This window comes from Filicampus tigris, chromosome 19 (genome assembly GCF_054856515.1).
Source record: "Filicampus tigris isolate MCC_2025a chromosome 19, RoL_Ftig_1.0, whole genome shotgun sequence".
NCBI classification, from domain to species: Eukaryota; Metazoa; Chordata; class Actinopteri; order Syngnathiformes; family Syngnathidae; genus Filicampus; species Filicampus tigris.
This window is the reverse complement of record NC_141235.1, coordinates 859,413-879,630: the sequence shown is the minus strand read 5'-3', so window position 1 is coordinate 879,630 and position 20,218 is coordinate 859,413. Positions and strand designations below refer to the sequence as shown.

The window sequence follows — 20,218 nt, the reverse complement described above, 5'->3', positions numbered from 1 at the left end:
TAGAATAATTGCCAGAAAAAAAAAAATCAATCAATCAATCATCAATTACCTGGCTTCGCAACTGGGGGTTGGGTGTCCAGGCATATTTCAGGGGGCAGTGCAGCCCCCCTCTACTTCCGCCAGTGACTTTAAAAGCCAAACCCCATTTTAAAATCATGTCCTTACTTTCAACCCCTGGCCCTACTTTGAATCCATACTACAAAACCCAAACCACTTGAATTTGGTGTGCAGTCAGTTGAGGTCAATATTTTAGGATGGCTGCGGAAAATGACGCAAATTTTGAAGTAGAATTGAATAGTTATTTGAATTTTGCTGAAAGGCCCACGCAGCGAGTGTCTGGAGATCCACTTTGATGTGTAAATTGCATGTGCAAATGAAAAAACAGTAATTCGGTTGAAATTTCTGGTTCATTTCTTGTGAAGAAATTTCTAGCTTATTAAACCACCAACATTTCTGGTCTGACCCACTTAACATCAAATTGGGGGGAGGGTGGAATGTGGCCCTTCAACTCAAATGAGGTTGACACCCCCTATGTGTATCATTTTCAAACACACACAGTCACATGACATCCTGCTTGTGTCACTTTTTAAAAAAAACAACAACAAAAAACATATCTGCCTTAAACAAAAGTCCCCCTTTGATGAACATAATGGCTCAAGTTCACATTTCATGGGGAGACATTCAAGCGAACCCGTTGACAAGAGGCGAATGACGGGCCGGGCGGACGTCCCGTCTAGTTGAGCTGGCCGCAGTCGCTGATGGTGATCTTCTTGGCCGTGCGTCCTGAGCGCGAGCCCAAAGCCTCCACCTTTCTCACCACGTCCAGTCCCTCCTTGACGCTGCCGAAGACAACGTGTCGGCCGTCCAGCCTGCGGCGGCGACACGGCGCAACTTCACACATGGAGCAAATTCCACCGGGCACACTTTGCCAGTCAGCACCTACCAGTCCGTCTTGCTGGTGCAGATGAAGAACTGCGATCCGTTGGTGTCGGGTCCCGCGTTGGCCATGGACAAGACTCCTGCAGGAGCGAAGCAACACATTTCAGACTTAAAAAAAAAAAAAAAAAGCTAACGTGAAGTGCGCATCTACAATCTATCATTGTTGCAGCGCAACTTTCCAAAATCACCCCACCCATTTACATTAGGTCACATTAATGATGCACATTTAAAAGAAAAAAGAAAAGAAAAGATTTAGCATGGTTTAATGTTTTTGTTTAGTTGTTTTTAACATAAGAAAAAAAAAGGCATTTGAAGAGGGGTGTGCAAACTTTTTCTGTTCTTTCAAGAGAGTCAAGGCCACTTCATCCTACCAGGTCCAGTGTGCTTCAGCTTGAAGTTTTCATCTGGAAACTTCCATCCATAAATGGACTTGCCGCCGGTTCCGTTGTGGTTGGTGAAATCGCCACCCTTCAAATTTAGGACTGATTACTTCTGGGTGGGGATTTTTTGGAGCAAAAACAAGATGCTGCAGGTTACCTGGCACATGAACTGAGGGATGACCCGATGGAAGGTGGAGCCCTTGTAGCCAAAACCGTGCTCCCCCGTGCACAGGGCCCGGAAGTTTTCTGCCGGAAAAAAAATTATTTCTTTGAATGCACACGGAAAGAGAAAAGGGAAAAAAATGAGGCAAGAATGTTGTGCAAGGCCGCAGAAGAATCCTCCCATCTTACTGGAAAGCCATCATGAGCAATTTCTCTCCAACAACTAGTGGGTGACTCATTTGACATGGCTGGACAAAAATGCTCAACATGCTAGTTCAAATATTAACTTCATACATTTGAATGGCATTTTTTTTTATAGAACTTGTAACATGGATATGTTATCAAACATCACCACAAAAATTGCTTAAAGGTCACACTGAAAGGAAAAAAGGACAATTACCAGAATAAAGTTGGAAAGTCACAAGGAAATGTATGACCAAATAGTCACAATTTTACAAGGAGGAAATGTTTTTGCAGTATGATAAAGTCAGAATATTAGATGCAAGAATGTTATTTTTAAAAAGCCAACTAGAAAAAAATGTTTTCCTTTGAGACATAATACAAATACTAAGTTGCAATTTTAGGATTTTTCTCATAACACATATGTAATATCAGGGCTCTAGACTAGCTTCTTTTTTTTCTTTTTTTTTAACTAGCACAGTGGCCCGTAACCTGAAATTTTAGAGGCGCAAGCATAAGATTTAAGGCTACACTGTAAATTGACTTACAAAAATTATATTCACGACACTCATTTTCACTAAATTATTAACATATGGACTGAAATTTGTCAGCAACAAAACATATTCAAGAATAGAAATGATTAAATTTTTTAAAAGCCTGCATGCAAATTGGAGTTGCACTGTCTCAAATTTTAGGGGCAAAATGTCACAATTTAGGGGCAGTCTGGAGCATGGCATTTGAGTCTTTTATTTAGGCCTTAGGAATGGGGGTTAGGACAGGAGTATTTTTTTTCCGAAACGCCCTAAAAGTAGCCATAAATGACAAGCAAAGCATGGTTAAATAACTTTTAGAGGTCAAACTTCAAAACGCCAAAATCTAAAAAAAACGATGCGCTACAAAAACACGATCATGACTTCAAAAATACTTTTGGGGCCACATGTGATGCATTGCACTTTTGCTGTTGATTGCCGCGTGCTAACATGATGAAGCCGCGAGCCACCTTAAAACACGAGTTTGCTTACCTGCGGTTTTTGGCACCACTTCAGCGTTCAGCTTGCCAAACCAAAAGCGACCAACCGCAACAAGGGGGGAAACAGCACTCGTTAGTCCAATTGTGACACAATATTAAACGCGTCTTCAAAGTCAAATCAAGGTCGGGTATTCTTTTGAGGAGTGTTTTGTTGTTGTTGTTGTTGTCCTCTTCAATGTGTCCTCACCTCGAAGGTTACCCGGCCGAGCGGCTCGTTATCGGCCGAAATTTCGAAGTAGACCGTCGGGTTGCTGTTCGCAGCCGCCGGGCCGCTGCTGCACAGTCTGGCGGCCGTGAACGCCAGCGAACACAGTTTCACACGGTTCGATAGTAGCATCATTTCACCTTCGAAAAGAAAACTTTTTGAAATTTGCCTCACAAGAGTAGCGAACTGCCGCACGTCACTCACTCGCCTACCAAAGTCACGCTGCTCTTCCGTACGTAAGCGGAACCAGGAAACACATGCCCAAAAACCCGGAAGTAAACATGGTAGCTCGCGCTCGTGATTAAACATCGCGAGATCACACTGAACACGCGCTAACGACTCCAACTGCTGTAGTAGTAAAAAAAAAAAAACTATTGTTGTCAAGAGACATTTCTTTCTTTCTTTTTTAATATTCTTTCAAACTTGGCTTTCTATTTTTGGGGGGAGCATTAATGCAAACTATTATTATATATATATATATTGATTAAAAAACTAAAAAAATTAAGAATATTGATTTGATAACATCATGTCCATAATGTAACATTTCCAACAAAAGTTCATGACAAGTCGTAACAGCCAAAATGATGTTACTTAATCTGAAAAAAAACAAGGGAAATTTACAAAAATGTTACTAATGTTTCCAAAATATCTTCTCACTCAAATTGGATTAATTTTGTTAACGCTTAGCTTGTAAACACAATGATAGCCATTGTTTGTTTATGACTTTATCCGAAAAATAAAACATATTGGCAAAATAAGTTCAAAAAATGACTGGGTATGATCTGAATACATATTTATTAGATAAATATGAGGGTGACACAAGGTCTAACTACACACAGCTTTGCAAGACTTAAAAAAAAAAAAAAAAAAAAAAAACATTTTCCAATCAGTATGAAATTATTGTACATAATACAATGTACAAACACAGACCGTGGCATGTCCATGGTGTAAAAAATGTGGATTTACTTAGAATCTTCTGGACCACTTGTTTTTGCTTTTTTGCTTTAGTATACAAGCGACAGACAAGAACATTTATTATAACACGGACAGTCCCAAAAATGAATCAAACTAACAATTTTCCACTTCCAGTAGAGGGGTTGCAAGCTTTTTTATTATTCGGAGGAAACAATGCACATTCCCAGGGATGTATGAATACATTTCTGTTCACATGTCTCTCTATTCATTTACATATATACAGACATCCTTAGGACACGTGACCTCGCTTTGCCCTGGACATTATTTCCAGGCCTTCATTTTTTTTTGTAGTTTGTTTTTTTTTTTTTTTCCAAAACAAGATCCTTTCATGTGATTGTGCAACTACAGATTGAGGGTACACAAAAGTGGCTCACCTGTATGCAAGAAATAAACATGAATTCATCCAATGGTTCCATTCAAACAGTATATATAAATATTAAAAAAAAAAAAAAAAAAAAAGATGTGGCAGTGTAGTCATTTTTTGTCAGTGTGCTGAACTGGAAGAAGTGATTTAAATGACATCTTAAAAGAAAGTTAGGGAGGCTACAGTGAGAGAAAATTGCTTTCTAGCCTTACAGATGAATTAAAAAAAGTAAAAAAAAAAATAAATTACAAAAAAAGACTAAGGGGTGAAATGTGTATAATAAAAAAGAGGTTTTTTTTATGTCAAACAATATAAACAATACCATGAATTTCTTTAAAATATGTTCTTTAAAATACCATCGTATTAACAACGATGATATTCACATTACATTGAAGGCCAGCAAGCACATAAAACACAAAAAACAAACAAAAAGTGTGTAAGTACAAAATAAATTATCCCCCAAAAATGGGAGGGAAAAAATTATATTGCAACAAAAATGGTAACAATAATAATAATTAAAAAAAAGCCTATAGTGAGATATTGAATTTCTAGAATTACAGATTAATTAAAAAAAATGTGCATAATACATTAAAAAAAACAGGCAACCCAGAAATGTCATGAAAACAATAATTAAAAAGACAGGCTGATCTCAAACGCTTTTTTTTGTTTTGTTTTTTAAAGGATGATGTTTTAAATGATTTCTTTCAAATATATCTCTGTCACATCCTTCATATACCACTGTATTGACAACATTTGGTATTACACTGAAGACCAGCAAAATTAAAAAAAGAATTTAAAAAAGAGTTCACTCGGTATCTCTGACAGGCTTCTGTGTTTGCTTTACAAAAATCAAAATAAAGAATGATGTCGCTGTAAGGTCAAACAGACAGGAAATAACTTAGGAGAAACTTTGGGCGGCCACGCGTGGTTAACGTGAGGATGACAGACAATCTTTTTTTTTTGTTTGTTTCATCATCGACATGATAGAAAAATATTCACAATGATATTTACAACCACGATAGCATTTCTTAGAAAATAATACATTTGCATACTTGAACAGCACTCTTCTGCTTCAGACAGACACAGTCAAGAAAAGGTGGCACAAATGCGGCCTTTACACACACACACACACACACGCAAGCAACCCCCCCCCCCCCCCCCCACACACACACATACACACTTCACTTCATTCCTGCCCTTCCCACTTCGGTGAGCAGTTTCCAAAAATGCTTCAATTAGGCAGCAACAACAAGCAAACAAACAAACAAAAGAAAAATCCAGTTAATCGATGCACTGAGCAATTTCAGCATGTTAGTGTTGCAATTAATCCAAGAGACGCGTAACGCGTTAGCTTGGCACACTTTGCACATCATTTAGAAGGCTGACAGGGAGAAGGAAGGGGCACTTCAACTACGCTGTGAAAAATTCTTGCTTCTATTCATTTTAGATGCAAGTAAACATTATTGAGAGTGATTCTCCAAGTGTAAAATGATTAACAACCTGGACAAATTTGGAGTTTACGTGATTAAAAAAAAAAAAGAAGCAAATTCTCCACAGTAAGAAGATGCATTTTATCCAGGAGGAGACTAAGGGCCGCTGCTGCAACTTGGGAGATTGTGGAGCAGAAGTTGCTAATCTAGTGTCAACAATTTTGGTCTTAAGTGTGTGTAGAAAAAGACTTTGTCTTTACAGCCATCTGAAATGAATACAAAACTTGAAAAACTGGGGAAAAAAAACAAACTGAAAAACTGAACGTGAAACCCCCCCCCGGAATACTTAAAGGTATCGTCAGTGCTTCACTTTTGGAGACCTTTTGACTTTGGAAGGGAAAAATGAATGATGTGCTTTTGAAACGATGCGTGTCAATCTCCGATGATGATGATGACGATGATGATTGTGAATGCTACAAAGTGGACGTGTCAAAAATAGCTGCACAGTTCAAGTTGCCTCCCGACGAGTCGTTTTACGTGTGTTTTTTTTTAACGTCCTTTCTGAAGCAAAGCTCTACAAGAGGAAGAAGAGAAGGGGAGTGCATCTTTGTTGTGTTTGTCAAGTACGGAGCCTTTCGGGTTTTTGTTTTTGTTTTTGTCCAGGTCGAGCCTGGTCAGTTGTTTTCGAAAAGCGACAGGAGGTCGTCGTTGCTATTGCTGGGGAGGTCCGGAGGGTCCAAGTAGGACAGCAGCTCGTCCGGGTTGGCCAGCTCCGGAAGAAGCTGCGGCGGCACAACGACGAGGAGACAAAGAGAAAAGGCACAATGGAGATCATGTGTTTGCAAAAGTGCACACACCCTCTTAGAAGTGCGGTTAGCAGCTGTGCTCACATTTCAACACACGCCTGCCAACATCTGACGAACATCTGATTAGCCCCAAATAAAGCTCAGATGCTCTAGTAGGCTGTTTATAAGCAGCAGAGAGAGATACATGGATGGATCATCAATCTAGCTATCCATCCATTTGAAAGGTTCCAGTCCAACTTCTGCCGGTTGCTTTGACTTGAAAGCGGCACAAGTCTGCATTTCCCCAGTTAAGAGCGTTTACATGGCAGCAGGAAGATTGACGCACGGGTCCACGGAGCCTTATCAAACGCACACCAAAGTTTTCCAATGACACCCTACTGTCCGAGCCCAAAGGTGTCCAACTGCGGTCCTGGCGGGCCGCTATCCTGCACGTTTGAGATGTTTCCCTCCTCCAACACACCGAACTGAAACGATCAGGAGCTCTAAATGTAAAACATGCAGGATAGTGGCCCTCGAGAACCGCAGTTGGACACCTGGGACTAAGCCTAAACAATTTTTCTAACGCCACGGTCTTGACTGGTTTTAAGTGGTCTGTGCAGGATGCCATCTTCGATGAAGAGGAAAAGGTACAAAGCGTCCAACCCGGGAAGGCCACGGCGATAGAACGGTCGAGCTCAAGTCACCATCACATTGTTTGACAAGCGCATCTGACTCTCTATCATGCAGAAATGCTTCTCTCCATCTGTCAGTCACTCTCTATCCATCCACGGGCCTCGACTAAAACGGCTTCTACTTGCCGGTGGTACTCACGTCTAAAGAAGGTTCTGGCATGTCTGAGCCGGCTTGGCTGTCCAAACCGCTGGAGGTGTTGAAGCTCAGGTCGCCGTGGGGATGGCTGTTCGGACCGGGCTGCTGCTGCTGCTGCTGAGAAGAAGGAGGCGGCGGCGGCGGCGGCGGGGGTTGCCGCGAGGGGGCCGGCGGTCCGCCGTGGTGGAGCTGCTGCTGCTGCTGCTGCCCCGACTGGCCGCCCGCATGCGGCGAGCCGTGTATGCTCTGCTGCAACGTGCCATGCGACGGCTCGTTGACAGAAGGGTGAGCTATCTGCAAAGATGGGCAGGGAAAACCCAGGTCAGGACAAGGCACACTTTTCAAAACAAAGGACATTCTTCTCCAAGGAGACATACTTTATCCATGATGAGACTAAGGGCAACAGTGACATTTTGCCAAACTCTTTGGTCAGAAAAGGCTAGCATTGATAAGAGCGGTGCAGGCTCTCCAGTATTGACTTTTCAACTCTCCACATTAAGGAGATACATTTTATTCAAGGGGAGATTAAGGGCACCTGACAGCCATGCGGCATTGAACGTACTTTTGGCATCGAGACACTGACAACAGTGGCACAGATGGGGGGTCTGCGAAATGTTATCTGAGAAGAGACCAAGGGCAGTTCAGTGGAGACTGTGGCAAAATTCTTGCAGCCAAAGAGCGACAAGGGTCTGGTAGACTTCTCGTGAAAAGCGGTATCCAAGAGGAGACTAAGGGCAAAAGCCGACTCACCGAGTCGGGCGCGGCGTGGGAAAGAGGCTTGTCGGCGCTCATCAGGTTGTTGGGCATGTCGGGCGGGTGCGAGAGTTGGGGCCCGTGCATGAAGTCGTTGACAGAGGTCGCGCCCGGCGTTCCGTGAGGGAACTCAAAGTTGCCGTGGTAACTGTGGCCTAGGAGAGAGAGCGCGCCAGGCCGCAAGGTCAGCCGGCTTTCAAGGCGGCCACCGCTTCCTTTGCCGAGGGCCTACCTTGGCCGGCGTATTCGCCGTTGTTGCCGGCTTGCTGCGAGGGGTACGGCGAGGGCCCCGGCCCCAGCTGGGCGATCATGTCCGTCACGTTGGGCATGACCATCTGGCTGGGGCTCATGCTCTTGAAGCGCTTGGCCAGAGGAGCGTCCGGGTCCTCCTTGATGTGGATCTCCGACTTGATGGCCACCGGCCGCCAGCTGCACGTCGGGTCGATCGTCACCTCCTCCAACTCGGAGCTGAACGGCGCAAAGACGCAAAACGCGAGAAAAGAATCACAATAAGGTTATAGAAAACGTATCAGGAAATGTCAAAAACAAAGAATAACATATTGCAAATGTAGACAAAAATATAAATATAAGTGTAATATCAATATGCGTGTGTATGTCAGTGTGTGTAAATGCAATTTAAATACATGAAAGTAGATTTGTGATAAATATGCATCATAGTATGTCATAATAATAATATTCTAATAATATGAATAACAACGGTTACAGTGATGACACATACCTCTTATCAGATTTTTTTGTAAATGATTTTAAACGATCGGGCTGCAAACTTCAATAGTACACTATAGCGTTACATTTATCAAAGAAAATGAATAAAGTGTCTTACTTTTGAATGGCGTTCAAGATGCCCCACATATACTGGTCCACCTCCAGCCCCTCTAACAACGCCGTTTTACTGAGGAGAAAGAAAGACCCAAGAAAAACTCAAGGAAACCATTGGGAACGAAAACACTTTTCTTTTCTTTTTTCCAAACGTACTTGCAGACAGGACATCGCCACGTGCCGCGCTCGCAGTTCAGCTGCAGATAGGATTCCAAGTCGAAACACTGCAAGAAATCGTGACCGCCGCCGTGATTCCGGAGCTGTGCGCGTGTGTTTTTGGATTGCTGGATTGCCGGCCGTCGCCGTACCTGAACGTGCTTGCAGTCGTGGCCTCTGGCCGGCAGCTGAATTCGCCGGAAGGTGATGGGACACTTGAGCGACACCTTGATGGCCGTCTGCTCCACGCCGTCCTCGCCGTTGAGGCCGGCGCCGCCCGACGACGACGACGACGACGCCGCGCTGCTGAAGTTCCTCTTGACTTTGGGGGGGAGCCACAACGGCCACGGATAAAAAGAAAAACAAATGTCAGCGCACATTCCCTTTGTGGCGCGTGCGCTTACATTCTCGTCCTTTCCATTTTCCGTCATTCCTACGAGCGCGGTTCCTTGGCTTTTCGGCTTTCCTTTCATTGGCCGTTTACCTTTGGTGATGCAGTGCTCAGCCGGTAGGAGCCTCTTCTTCAGCAGACCTTGGAGGACGGAGCGCACCGACGGCCTGTGGACCAGCTGTAGCACGAACAGGTGCGACTGCGGGAGCAAACGCCGACGTCAACCCGAAGCCGGCTTTGCGTCTTTTCCGCAACTTGCCGAGCGAGGCGCTTACACAGCAGCAGGCCGTGACGGTGATCTGGATGGTGTTCCTGCCCGGCTGGCAGACGTGCTTGAGGTGCAAAGGCTTGTGGGAGGTCTTGTTGTCGCCGCGCTCGATGGTGAGCGGCGTGGCGTTGACGCTGACCTGCACCGACGCCGGCCAGTTGGTGTTCATCTGCCGGTCCTCGTGGTGGTAGCACTTGAACTGCAGCTCCAGGTCCGACCTGGAACCCACAGAGGAACTTTGGATTCATCCTCAAGACCTCAGTCATGGTAAGCACAAACGCGGGGAACGGCGGCGGTGCGCCGACGCGCTGGCCGATTGGATTGCTTGGCCCGTGTTTCGATAGGACCGGGGTTCGAGAGTTTTGCGACACAGAGCGGCAAATATTTGGACCGGATAGAAACTTGACCCTGGTCTTGGTCTCTCACTGTCTTGGTCTTGCTCTCGACTGAGTCTTGCTTTGCCTTGGTCACGGTCTCATTAAGTCTTGGTCTTGCTTTTGAACTCTGTCTCGTTCTAGCCTTGCCAATTGGGTTCTCACATTGCCTTGGTCTTGATCTGCCTCGGTCTTCTTCTTCACTCGGTTGTGGTTTTTCGACTCCGTTCTCCACTCGGCCCCGCATTACCTTGGTCCGAGTTTTGACCGATCGTGGTTTTCTTCGCAGCTCTATCTCAAATTGCCTTGGCCTGGGTCTTGATCGGCCTTGGTCTCACATTGCCTGCCTGGCTTTGCGTTTCGAGTCGATGTCACATCGGCTCGTCTCGGTCTCAATTTATCTTTGTCTTTGGGTTCTTGACTTGGTGTTGACTTGGATTTACCTTAGTCCGGTCCCAATCTACCTTGGTCTTCAAAGGCTTGGTCTCCGCTCTACACTAATTTCCTCATTCAGTACCAGACTTTCTTAGAGCCTCTATGAAATGACTTAATATGTGCTTGGGATTGAATGAGTTAAATGATTCCGATTAACCCGCTGGACAAAAACCGGTCTGACGTACGACTTCTTCCACAGAGCGTCCGTAAATCCAGACCAGTGACACTGACCGCATCGCTTGAAGTCTTACCTCCACATAAGCGTCTGGTGCACCGAGGGTCGTAAGTGGAAGACGTGATTGCTGACTGCCAGGTTATGCTCGAGCCGGAAGGGCTCCAGGACCACCCCGTCACGCACCGGGAAGGTGAGGCGCAGCTCCTCGTTGTGGTTGCCTGTAAAAGACGAGGAGCGGTCAGACAAGGTCAAGTGATCCCGTTCAGGAATGAGGCGGTTACAAACCGGGCGGTGGAGGAAGAGCACTAATATTGGGTTTGATGTCAGGAGGAAACGGCGGCTTCACATCCTGACCGGGTGACAAATACGGAGGGATATTGCTTCCTGGGGTCATCGGAGGGGTGGGGTTGCCCGGTACTGGGGAGTGGGGGTAGTTGCCCATCGCTCTGGGTGGCTGCGTGAATAAATGAGAATGTTTCAAACAATATCAAAAGGTGACAAAGGTAACAGTTTGGGTGGAAAGAGTGGACTTACCCCATTCATATTACCCTGGCTGTACTGATAACCACTCCCAGAAAAGTTTGCGGTCTGGCCGTTAAAAGGCGGCTCTTGCTGTTGTGATTAAATCACACACACACAAAAAATGGAAGCAACAATGTTAGAATATTTTCCCAGCAATCGGTACACGCCCCCAGTGGGTGGGTGGGTGGGGGGTGGGGGGGTCCTTCTTTTTGTCCTACCTTATAATACTGGCCCATGGGACCAGTGGGCGGCGGATATTGCGACTGGAGCTGCTGTCCCGGCATCCGCTGCCCGGCGTAGTTGCTGGACGGCAGCGGCCTGGAAGCGTTGGCTGTCGGGTACTGGCCCTGCTGGCCGGGGAACTGGTTGTTTGGTCCGTACTGCTGCCCCCCGTAGTTAGGCTGCCATTTAGAAAGATATTCAACACTGAGCAACGGGATAAGGAAAAGTCCAGGCTCAGGGTTGGCCCGGAATGCGTCGGCAGCGACGCACACTCACCTCCCCTGGATAGGGCCTTTTCATGGCCTGCATAGGCATGCCTTGAGGCCGGGGTCCTGCATAGCCTTGCTGGGGCATCCTTTGGCCGTGACCTCCAAAGGGTCCCATGCTTTGGCCCCTGGGCTGGTTCATCCCCATCGGGTGGCCGCTCATGTTGGCCGCATTCATGCCTGAGCCCATGTTCCCGGGGACGGACGGGGGTCCGCGCGGTCCCGGCTGGTTCATGAACTGGCTGTTGTAGGCCTGGTTTGGTCCCATCTGGAAAGAGGAACTCATCTGGAAGACAAAACGGGGCTCGCTCTGCATCTGACGGGCATCAAATGTTTTTGTTCCTGCGTTTGGCCTTACTGGTCCGTATTGATTCATGTCCTTGTTCTGAGTCTCCTGCAGAGCGGCGACAGTGGCGGTGGCGGTGGCGGTTGCCGTGGCGGCGGCGGCGGCGACGGCGGCAGCGGCGGCCGCCGCCGCGGGCTGGCTGAAGTCTGAGGGCGGCCGCGAGTGTGGAGGCATGCCCATGCCTCCGGGTCCGGCGTTGGGGCCCCCGGGGTAGCTTGAAAAGAAAGGCAACACATTAGGTACACCCAAACCCTGACTGACGAATTTTCAGAGTTTTCCGACTGCAGAGCCGTCGCTCGGTCGATTTTTTGCTTCGTGTTGTGAGCAAAAATCTTCAGATTTCAGTTTCAGTTTGAAATCCTAGAAAGCAACGAGCGACGCGTACGCGTCGGCCATTTGGCGAAGCAGCGCAAGCACAGCGCTTGTCGTAAATGGACTCGACTGGAGCGGAAGGCGTTGTCGGCCCCTCCTTCTGCCGGCCAAAAGTCATTTCAATGCGGCGGGCCCCCAAGGGCCAACTTACTTGCCAGCAAAGCCGCCTCCGCCAGGGTAGTTGGGCCGCCCGTACATGCCCTGCTGCATGTAGGCCTGGTTGGCGCCGCCTTTGCTGGGGAACTGCTGCTGAGGGCCGCTGAAGTGAGAGGGGTTCATCCCGGGATTGTTGGCAGACATCCCCGAGGCCATGGGGTTGCCTCCCGGGTTCATGGGATTGTTGCTGTTGGTCATGGGATTCCCCAAAACCTGCAATGCGTCAGGGGAGGCTTAGAGGAGGGGCTTCATGGCCGCCGGCTGGCTAATCGGCCGGGAGCTGGATTGTCACCTGGCTCTGCGAGGTGTTGGTGATGCCCCAGACGGTGGTCACCACCGACAGAGAACCCGGAGGCTGACTGCTGTTCTGCTGCCAGGGAACCGAGTCGTAGGGAAAAGACCCATCTCTGTGGGGAAACCCAAAGCGTCAGTTGGGCACACACATGGCAAGCGCGACGTCGGAGGCTTCTCTGGCTACTCATCCGATGGTAAATGGAGACAATCGGCAGATGCGGGACTTCACATGACTGCAAGTCTCACATGCACTTTGCGGAACTTGCAGCCTCGGACACATTTCCCACGACATGCAGAACCGTCCGGGTCAAATTATGAACGAGCCTGTCCGATCCTTTTTAAATCAATCGGACTTCTCTTCCTTATGTGCCGTACGCATGCTCATTCTTGGAGCGCTTTGACTTCTTGGAGCGCTTTGACTCCTTGGAGCCTGTCCAACGGGTCCCGGCAACAGCGCGCGGCTGTCGCCGGGACCCGTTGGACAGTTCTCGGGACCGTTTCAGCTGGAGAACACTGACCCGTGCGAGAGGCCGGGCTTCATGGAGCTCATGGGGGGCTGCATGGGCACTTTTCCCGGGGGCTCGTTCTGTCGGCTCTTTTGGTGACGCAGCAGGAGGAGGCGTCCCAGTTCTTCGCACCACGACGACAGAAGGGCTGCCAAGACAAAAGAAGCGCATCACGCGTTTGCTGGTGAGTCTTTCTCGCTCAAAATGGCAAAAGGTGCAGTCAGTGGAGCGTAGACCTCTCCCAAGGCCAATTCATACCGTTTGGGATCATCAAAGCTTTGTTGATCATTTTGTCTCTGACATTGATGCATTATTTACATTTGCACTGCAATGGACGTTTATGCTCATAAACTGCGATGCAACCGTCCACAAAGATATGCTTGATCTCAAGTAGGTTTTTCAACAGGTGGCTCTGGCCCAGTTGGTCTGCAAACATCAAGTTTGCAAAGCGCTGAAAGGACCAACAGATACCCGCAGGGGGGAGGCAGAGAGCCTTGCGGCGCTTCGGAGTGGGGGCCAGCACAGCTTTTCGGTAAGAGATCAAAGATCAGGGCGGGAGTTTTGGTTTGTGTCAACAATCGTGCAGGAGAGAAATACCAAAACGTTGGAAGTCGAATAAATCCTGTATGCGACAAACGCCGCATGTGCCGCAATCGGCAGTACACTTCAGTCCATGAAGGGAATGACGAGCGCCATGTAAAAAAGCCACATTGACGTTCAAGTCAAGAAATGTGACGCACGGCAAGTCAAGTACTTCTATATCCATACATCAATTGGGCTTTTTCCATCAAAAGCCCATTCTCAGTCTTGCTTTTGTCATTTTATGGTTTAAGGTAAAAACATTTTTTTTTTTTAAAAACAACAACAACAACTGTAGAGGTAGCATGAACAACAACGTTGAAGTCATTCCATTCTGCTTGACATTTTCTCATTTTCTCCCATTTTCTCCACTTTATGGTCAGAAACTCTTTGTTTGGGTGAAACCAAGCCATGTTCTACTGATGATTTCGCAAGAACAGAAAAAGCGAGAAACAGACTTTAGTTTTCTGGTAAAAGAGGAGTGGCTTCTCGTTCTTTTGCAATGTTCCCTGCTTATAATATCTGGCAACACAACATTTAGGGGGTCTTAAAAGATCAGTCAAACTTTCGTATATCAAAACAGAAAAATCAATTTCGTATGCGGAAAGTGAGTTAGGAGCTCGGCAATGGAACAGATCAAGGTAGCAGAGTATGGCGAAGTGCAAGCTCTGAGTGCGACGATTCCAATGCTAATAAGGAATAATAATCAATCAAGTCTGCGTTGCTGCTGCAGTCGACTTCCATCCGGCATGTCTCGCCTCCATTTGGCCACCAGGGTTCACTCTAGGCCTGCATCGGGCACCTGCCTGGCGGGTGCAAAAGGATGCAATGGCAGTGTACAAAAAAGTCACGTTTGTCCGTCTTGCTCCGCGGCACTACAAATAGAACGTCGGTCGGATCAAAAGCTTCAAATGACTTGCGGGCTGGGAGGGGCGGACGCTTCAAAGTGCGGCTCCCTATGCCGTGTTGCCAGCTACACGAGTGGTGGCAGAGCAGGCCTGGCACTAATGAGGCTGACGGGAACAAACATAAAAGCCTCCCGGCACAAACACGGCAACCGAGCGAAAAAGAACCCAGGCCGGCTTAGACACAAACATTGGCGCAACAAATTGGACGCAAGATGTCCTCCGACGGCGGAATTTCTGCGGCGAGAGGGCGCGTCCCTTTCTGATTGGAGCAAAGATGAGGGACGGAATACAAAAGACGAGTACGGACGGTGCCTGTAGCGTCTGCTCTCAGAAAAAAGCAACACATGGCTACGGATTCGAGCGCTTATGGTCAACCTTTTGTCGACTCGCAGGTGGCAGAAGAGTGAGCGGCTACGGCTGACCTCGAGTGGAAAAACCTTTCGTGTGCGGGATCGTCTTGGAGTAATTGAGCAAAGCGGAACAGCTAGCCTGCTAGCTAACGCCAGCCGACAGCGCTATCCATTTCAGCGTCCGGCGGGGGTCCGGGTGAGGTCAAAGACCGAAGGGCTCGGGTTCGGGCACGCCCTACGCGCTCATTAGAAGCGGCCATATGTGCCAGCGTGCAAGATCTGGAATCAAAGTCGGCCCATCTGTCTCAATTGAGCGACATCTTGGAACATTCATTCATTCCGACAAAAATCTTTTAAACTTTTAAATGGGGAAATTTGCACTCTTTATGAAAACATACAGTAAGGACACAATTAATCAAAATGTATGCACGTGAATAGTTTTTGCAATTTTTTATTCTTACTTCAGCTAACTGGACACTGTGCTCCTCCTTGTGGTGTGCGCACCATGGCCACCTGGGGGCAGTATAACACAGACATACGGGGATGGGATTTTTGCAAGGATCGGAGGTTTTAAAGGTCACCAACAGAGCAGTGCCATACAACCATTTTATTTGTTAAATTGAACAATGTTGCACTCGACTTTCAGCCATTTCAAAAGATATAAAAAAATTGTGATACAGGGACAATTTGTGTCACAAATCGATAACGTCGGACTCGGCTGCAAAAAATGATGTGACATAGATAGCCGTCACCCTTCACAGATGATAAAGAATATATGTCTCTGAGTATTGCTATATTGTTTGTGTTCAAATATTCCTGTCTTAAGGGATTCCGCCACACTGGTGCCCTTTGCTAGCCCGTCGATGTCATTTTTGCATCTGCTGTGATGATTGGCTGGGGCAAATCACATGGTTCACCAGCCTTAATTGACGCATTATTAATATTATCATTGTGATTAGTAGTAGTAGTAGTCACCGCTATCATTTAGGGAGAGGTGCTAGGCAAAGTGAAAAAAAAAAATCGACTGCTCCTGTATCTGTCTCAAATACATTGGCTGGCCAAAACATTAGGTACAGCCGAACAACCCACTGAGCGCCGTCCAATATTTTCAATGTTTTGGGATGAAGCATGAAGCAGGCAAAGGCTTTGGACACACAACATCACGTGTGTCACATGCTCCACACTGCAGCCGCAGCAGCCACATCATCCCAAACCAACAAAAGCACAACAATACCACGCAGCCACACCGGACAGAATGGCCTGATGAGGAGGAGGAGGAGGAGGAGGAGGAGGAGGAGGAGGAGGAACGTGTGCATGATGGCTTCCTGCACTGGGACAGACAAGCAGTACCTGAGTCAGACTGACACCTCCTGCAGCAGTTGGTTTCTGTAGGGTTCAAATTTTACATTTTTACTGGGCTGCGCATGCATACGCACGTACACGTGCGCGCACACACACACACGCACGCACACACACACACACACACAGTGGTACCTTGACATTAAGTGCCCTAACTCAAGCAAAAAGATTGCAGTTGCGTGGGAGTGTGGTATCGCAATTACAGTTGTAAAATGTCTTATTTGCAACCTTTTTCAACAAAATAAGCAGAGGTGGGTGAAAGGTTTTATAAATTGAAGGGAAAAAAAACAAACAAACAGTCAACGTACTTTCTTAGAAAAGCAGAAGCTACTTTTCTGCTCTTCTCCACTTTGTGTACTAATGCCAGACAGGAAATGCTAACCTAGCCTTGGTAGCCACTAACTATACGCACAAATACAGTCATAATGACGTTGTCTTGAATTTGCTCTCGTAAATGTCATATGGCCTCGGAAGCACCAAGAAGTCAACTTGGCTGGAGCTTTGGGTTCAAAGTGATTCTTTGACATCCAAATGGTCCAAAATGGCCATCAAAGCTTTGCCACCTACAATGACAGAAATGCGAAAACAGGAGTGGCGAAGCTGCGGACACAAAACTAAATTGAGGAAATTGTCGTTCCCCCCCCAAGTAACTAAGAATTTTACGTGGGGCTCAAATTCCCATCGAGAGCAGTTGCTGCGACACGGGCGCAAATCTGCACCGCCAAAATGTGCGAATTGCTCCCCCGTGTCTGTGGGCTGAGGGCGAAAGCGATAACGTGCCAGGAGGCTTCTGGAAAACGGCGCCTCAAGTAGGTCACACAGGATCATCAAGGCCACGTCGAGTGGCTCAAAGGCGCAGCCAGTCAGCTGTTGCCGCCATCACGCGGTTAGCAACAAGCTGGGTGCTTTTTCTCATTTGCGTTGTCAAAAGTTGCCAAGATCATCCAAAGAATCCGCTGTCGACGCATTTTAGCCGAGCGGTGACTAAAAGGAGGTCAAGAAAAGAGTGCAGTTGAGTTGGACTTGTCTGCTAAAACCAAGGCAAACGTGTTGAGAAAAGACGCAAGCAGTGCTATGTTTTGCATTTTGGCTGCGGCGTTACAGTACCACTTGTACCTCGAAGGAGCATGAAGTGCCATGTAGCACCAGCCGCCTATGCTAGCGCTCATGCAGACGACGTCAAGCGTAACAACCGCCTCGTCTCTCGCAACTCAAATGACGCGTAAATCAAACACAACAAAGACACAACACAGTAGCGGGTCTGCATTTTCCAAAAAGGCCCACAAACTCCTGATGTAGCAATTCGCGATAAAAGAAAAAAACAGACACAATTTCCTGAAAAGAAGACAAGTGACTGATGTTGGACTAACCTGAAAAAATAGACAGGTTCATGTTGCACTTTGCTGAAAGGAAAACTACTAGGGTTGTACCGTCCTAAAAACAGGACAAACTGTTGGTGTTAGACTTTCTTAAAAAAAAAAAAAAAAAAAAAAAAAAGCTATTGAACTCTTCAAAAAACAAAATCAATTGTTGAAGCCGCATTTCCTAAAAAGTGCACAAATTCATATTGCACTTTCCACACACGCCAACTATGGATGTTCAATTATCCTAAAAGTAAGAAACACTGTTGCACTTTCTTCAAATGAAGACTGATGATGCACTTCCCTGAGAAGAAGAAAGCATCGATTGCGGTCACCTGAGAGCGGACGGCCAAGCCGCCTTGCTGCACGTGAGCGGCGGGCGACGGCAAGAGCCAGCCGGGACCACAAGTCAGGTCGGACAAACGGCGCTTTCCAACAGGCGACGGCGGGCCAGCCTTCCGTTGCGCTCCGGCCGCCGGCTCATTTCGAGCCCTCCCGTAACACCGCTCGGCCTCCAAACCCCCGCCGCCCCCTTCCGCCTCCTTTCCCCCAGCGTCTCGGGGCGATGCCCCCTCCCGCCGAGTCCACTGACCGCCTGCGCAATCCACATCAATTATTCATGGCTGGCTTGTAAAAAAGAAAAAGAAAAAAGGGAAAGAAAAAAGAAAGGACAGCGAGGCCAATCACAGATGGAGCCGATGCTACATTGGCCGCCGGCTCCCGTGCGCGCAAAACAGCCCCGGAGAAGACGCTAGCAGGAGGAGCGGCCGAGGGGAGCCATGTTTGTAGTCCGAGGGGAGGAGGCCACAAATGTTTGAAGGCGTCAAGACGAGCAAGGAGAAGGCGAGACGAGAGCGAGTCAAGAGAAGGCAGATCTCCTCACCTCCGGATTGATGCGGCTTCCTTTTTGCTGTCTAGTCATCCGTTGCGCGCTCGCCCATTACACACGTCGCCTCTCGCTCTCACGCGCGCACGCACTCACTCACTACACTACACCAGCGGCGGAGCCTCCTCGCCAGCAGGCAGGCGGGCGAGGGGAGGGGAGGGGAGCCAGCAGAAAAGCAAGGGGGGGGGGACGCAGGCAGCTCACATTTCAACCTTGCAAAGAGCGGGGGTGGGGCCTCATGTGTCTGTGCCTTGGCCTTGCTCCAGTTACACAACGCCCCCCACCCCCTGTTCCCTTTAAGGCCCTGTCTACACTTAACCGGGCTTTTTTGAAAACGCCCGATACGAGCCTGCGGTTAGTAGCCCTATCATCCACACGTGCCTGGAGTTTTTTCAGCAAAAACGCTAAACTCCGGCCGCAGTGGAGATTTGCGGATATCTCCGCACTAGCGTTTTGACGCGGACGGTTACACCCGGAGAATTACGTCGTCACCGTGCGACAACAATGCTTTGACGTCATTGCGCGACTTTGCGTGTTTTCATGCGAGTCGACATGGATTCTCGTTGCGGCGCTGCCTTGGTTGTTGCCATTCTCGATGCGCTTTTTGCTGACTTATTTGTCCGCAACCAACCACCGCTTCTCGTTGAAAGGTTTAAAAGCACTTCCGACCTCTTCTCCCGAAGGAGTTTGGCGCTGTGTTTTTGCTTTTCGTAGAAGTGACGTCAAAATGACGGAAGTTCCTTCCGAATGGACAGTATTTGGCTAACTACTGCCGCCCAGAGGCTTGGCGTGCAATTGAAAACGCACTTCCGCACTTTTGTGTGGATGCGTTTTTTTTTTAGGTGTATTCCAACGCAGGCGGGGGGAGGATATACGGTTGTTGAAAAACCCCGGCTATGTGTAGACAAGGCCTAAGAAATGCAACATTTTGCAGCAAAAAAAAACAGATAGTGACCGCCCTTTGCGGGCGACATCATCCATCACAACCTAATTAAAGGAGGAGGCGGCGACTTAGTGTTGGTGTGGCTTCCTGGTGGGCAAGGGAGGGGCCAATTAGAGCTCATCAGGCTTGGATAAACAATGACACAAGCAAAAGAAAAGCACCACAAGCAACGCTGACAAAGCGAGGCAGCACCCGAGGCATCAAATGTCACACGCACATTCACAGAGTCGTCTTGAGAAACAAAAATTCAAGGTTTGTTGTATGTGCCCACACTAGTGGAAACAAAATCTTTGGATGAAAATTGTGTTGGTGGGTGTGTTTTCATCCATGTCGAAGGGGGGCGGGAGCCATTTTATCATGGAGCGCCCTCGGGCTCGCATGGCGAACGACTGAGCTGTAGCCTTGGCAATGCGAGCCCGAGGGCATTCAGATTTCAATTTCAGGCAGACTTCAACAGCAGAGGGCTAAATTCCATCCG

General features: G+C 47.7%; 2 protein-coding genes across 8 annotated transcripts in view; both read right to left on the bottom strand.

Annotated features, from left to right (window-relative positions):
• Window positions 1-388: 388 nt before the first annotated feature.
• On the bottom strand, window positions 389-3,206 carry ppifb (peptidylprolyl isomerase Fb). Its single transcript, XM_086017072.1, has 7 exons — window positions 3,109-3,206; window positions 2,879-3,036; window positions 2,684-2,714; window positions 1,477-1,565; window positions 1,311-1,407; window positions 944-1,019; window positions 389-869 (listed from the first exon to the last, which is right to left on the bottom strand). Exons 1-7 carry the CDS (start codon window positions 3,203-3,205, stop codon window positions 734-736), a joined length of 684 nt encoding a protein of 227 aa, XP_085873198.1. The 5' UTR covers window position 3,206; the 3' UTR covers window positions 389-733.
• A 779-nt stretch (window positions 3,207-3,985) lies between these two features.
• LOC147128737 (zinc finger MIZ domain-containing protein 1-like) overlaps window positions 3,986-20,218 on the bottom strand; it is a 68,074-nt gene continuing 51,841 nt past the window's right edge. For 3 of the 7 annotated variants that reach the window (XM_086016610.1, XM_086016611.1, XM_086016612.1), the window contains 19 exons: window positions 16,542-16,577; window positions 13,367-13,502; window positions 12,847-12,961; window positions 12,550-12,767; window positions 12,039-12,240; window positions 11,691-11,966; window positions 11,411-11,593; window positions 11,205-11,282; window positions 10,956-11,124; window positions 10,747-10,888; window positions 9,694-9,904; window positions 9,512-9,617; window positions 9,180-9,349; window positions 9,028-9,095; window positions 8,876-8,944; window positions 8,264-8,499; window positions 8,029-8,186; window positions 7,282-7,572; window positions 3,986-6,447 (listed from right to left, as the gene is read on the bottom strand). In XM_086016610.1, the coding sequence (XP_085872736.1) occupies window positions 6,340-6,447; window positions 7,282-7,572; window positions 8,029-8,186; window positions 8,264-8,499; window positions 8,876-8,944; window positions 9,028-9,095; window positions 9,180-9,349; window positions 9,512-9,617; window positions 9,694-9,904; window positions 10,747-10,888; window positions 10,956-11,124; window positions 11,205-11,282; window positions 11,411-11,593; window positions 11,691-11,966; window positions 12,039-12,240; window positions 12,550-12,767; window positions 12,847-12,961; window positions 13,367-13,502; window positions 16,542-16,577 (2,972 nt within the window). In that variant the 3' untranslated portion in view covers window positions 3,986-6,339. Of the gene's footprint in view, window positions 6,448-7,281; window positions 7,573-8,028; window positions 8,187-8,263; window positions 8,500-8,875; window positions 8,945-9,027; window positions 9,096-9,179; window positions 9,350-9,511; window positions 9,618-9,693; window positions 9,905-10,746; window positions 10,889-10,955; window positions 11,125-11,204; window positions 11,283-11,410; window positions 11,594-11,690; window positions 11,967-12,038; window positions 12,241-12,549; window positions 12,768-12,846; window positions 12,962-13,366; window positions 13,503-16,541; window positions 16,578-17,920; window positions 17,958-18,246; window positions 18,757-18,794; window positions 18,940-20,218 lie in introns of those variants that run through there. The other 4 variants (XM_086016614.1, XM_086016616.1, XM_086016615.1 and 1 more) reach the window with 4 other exon arrangements.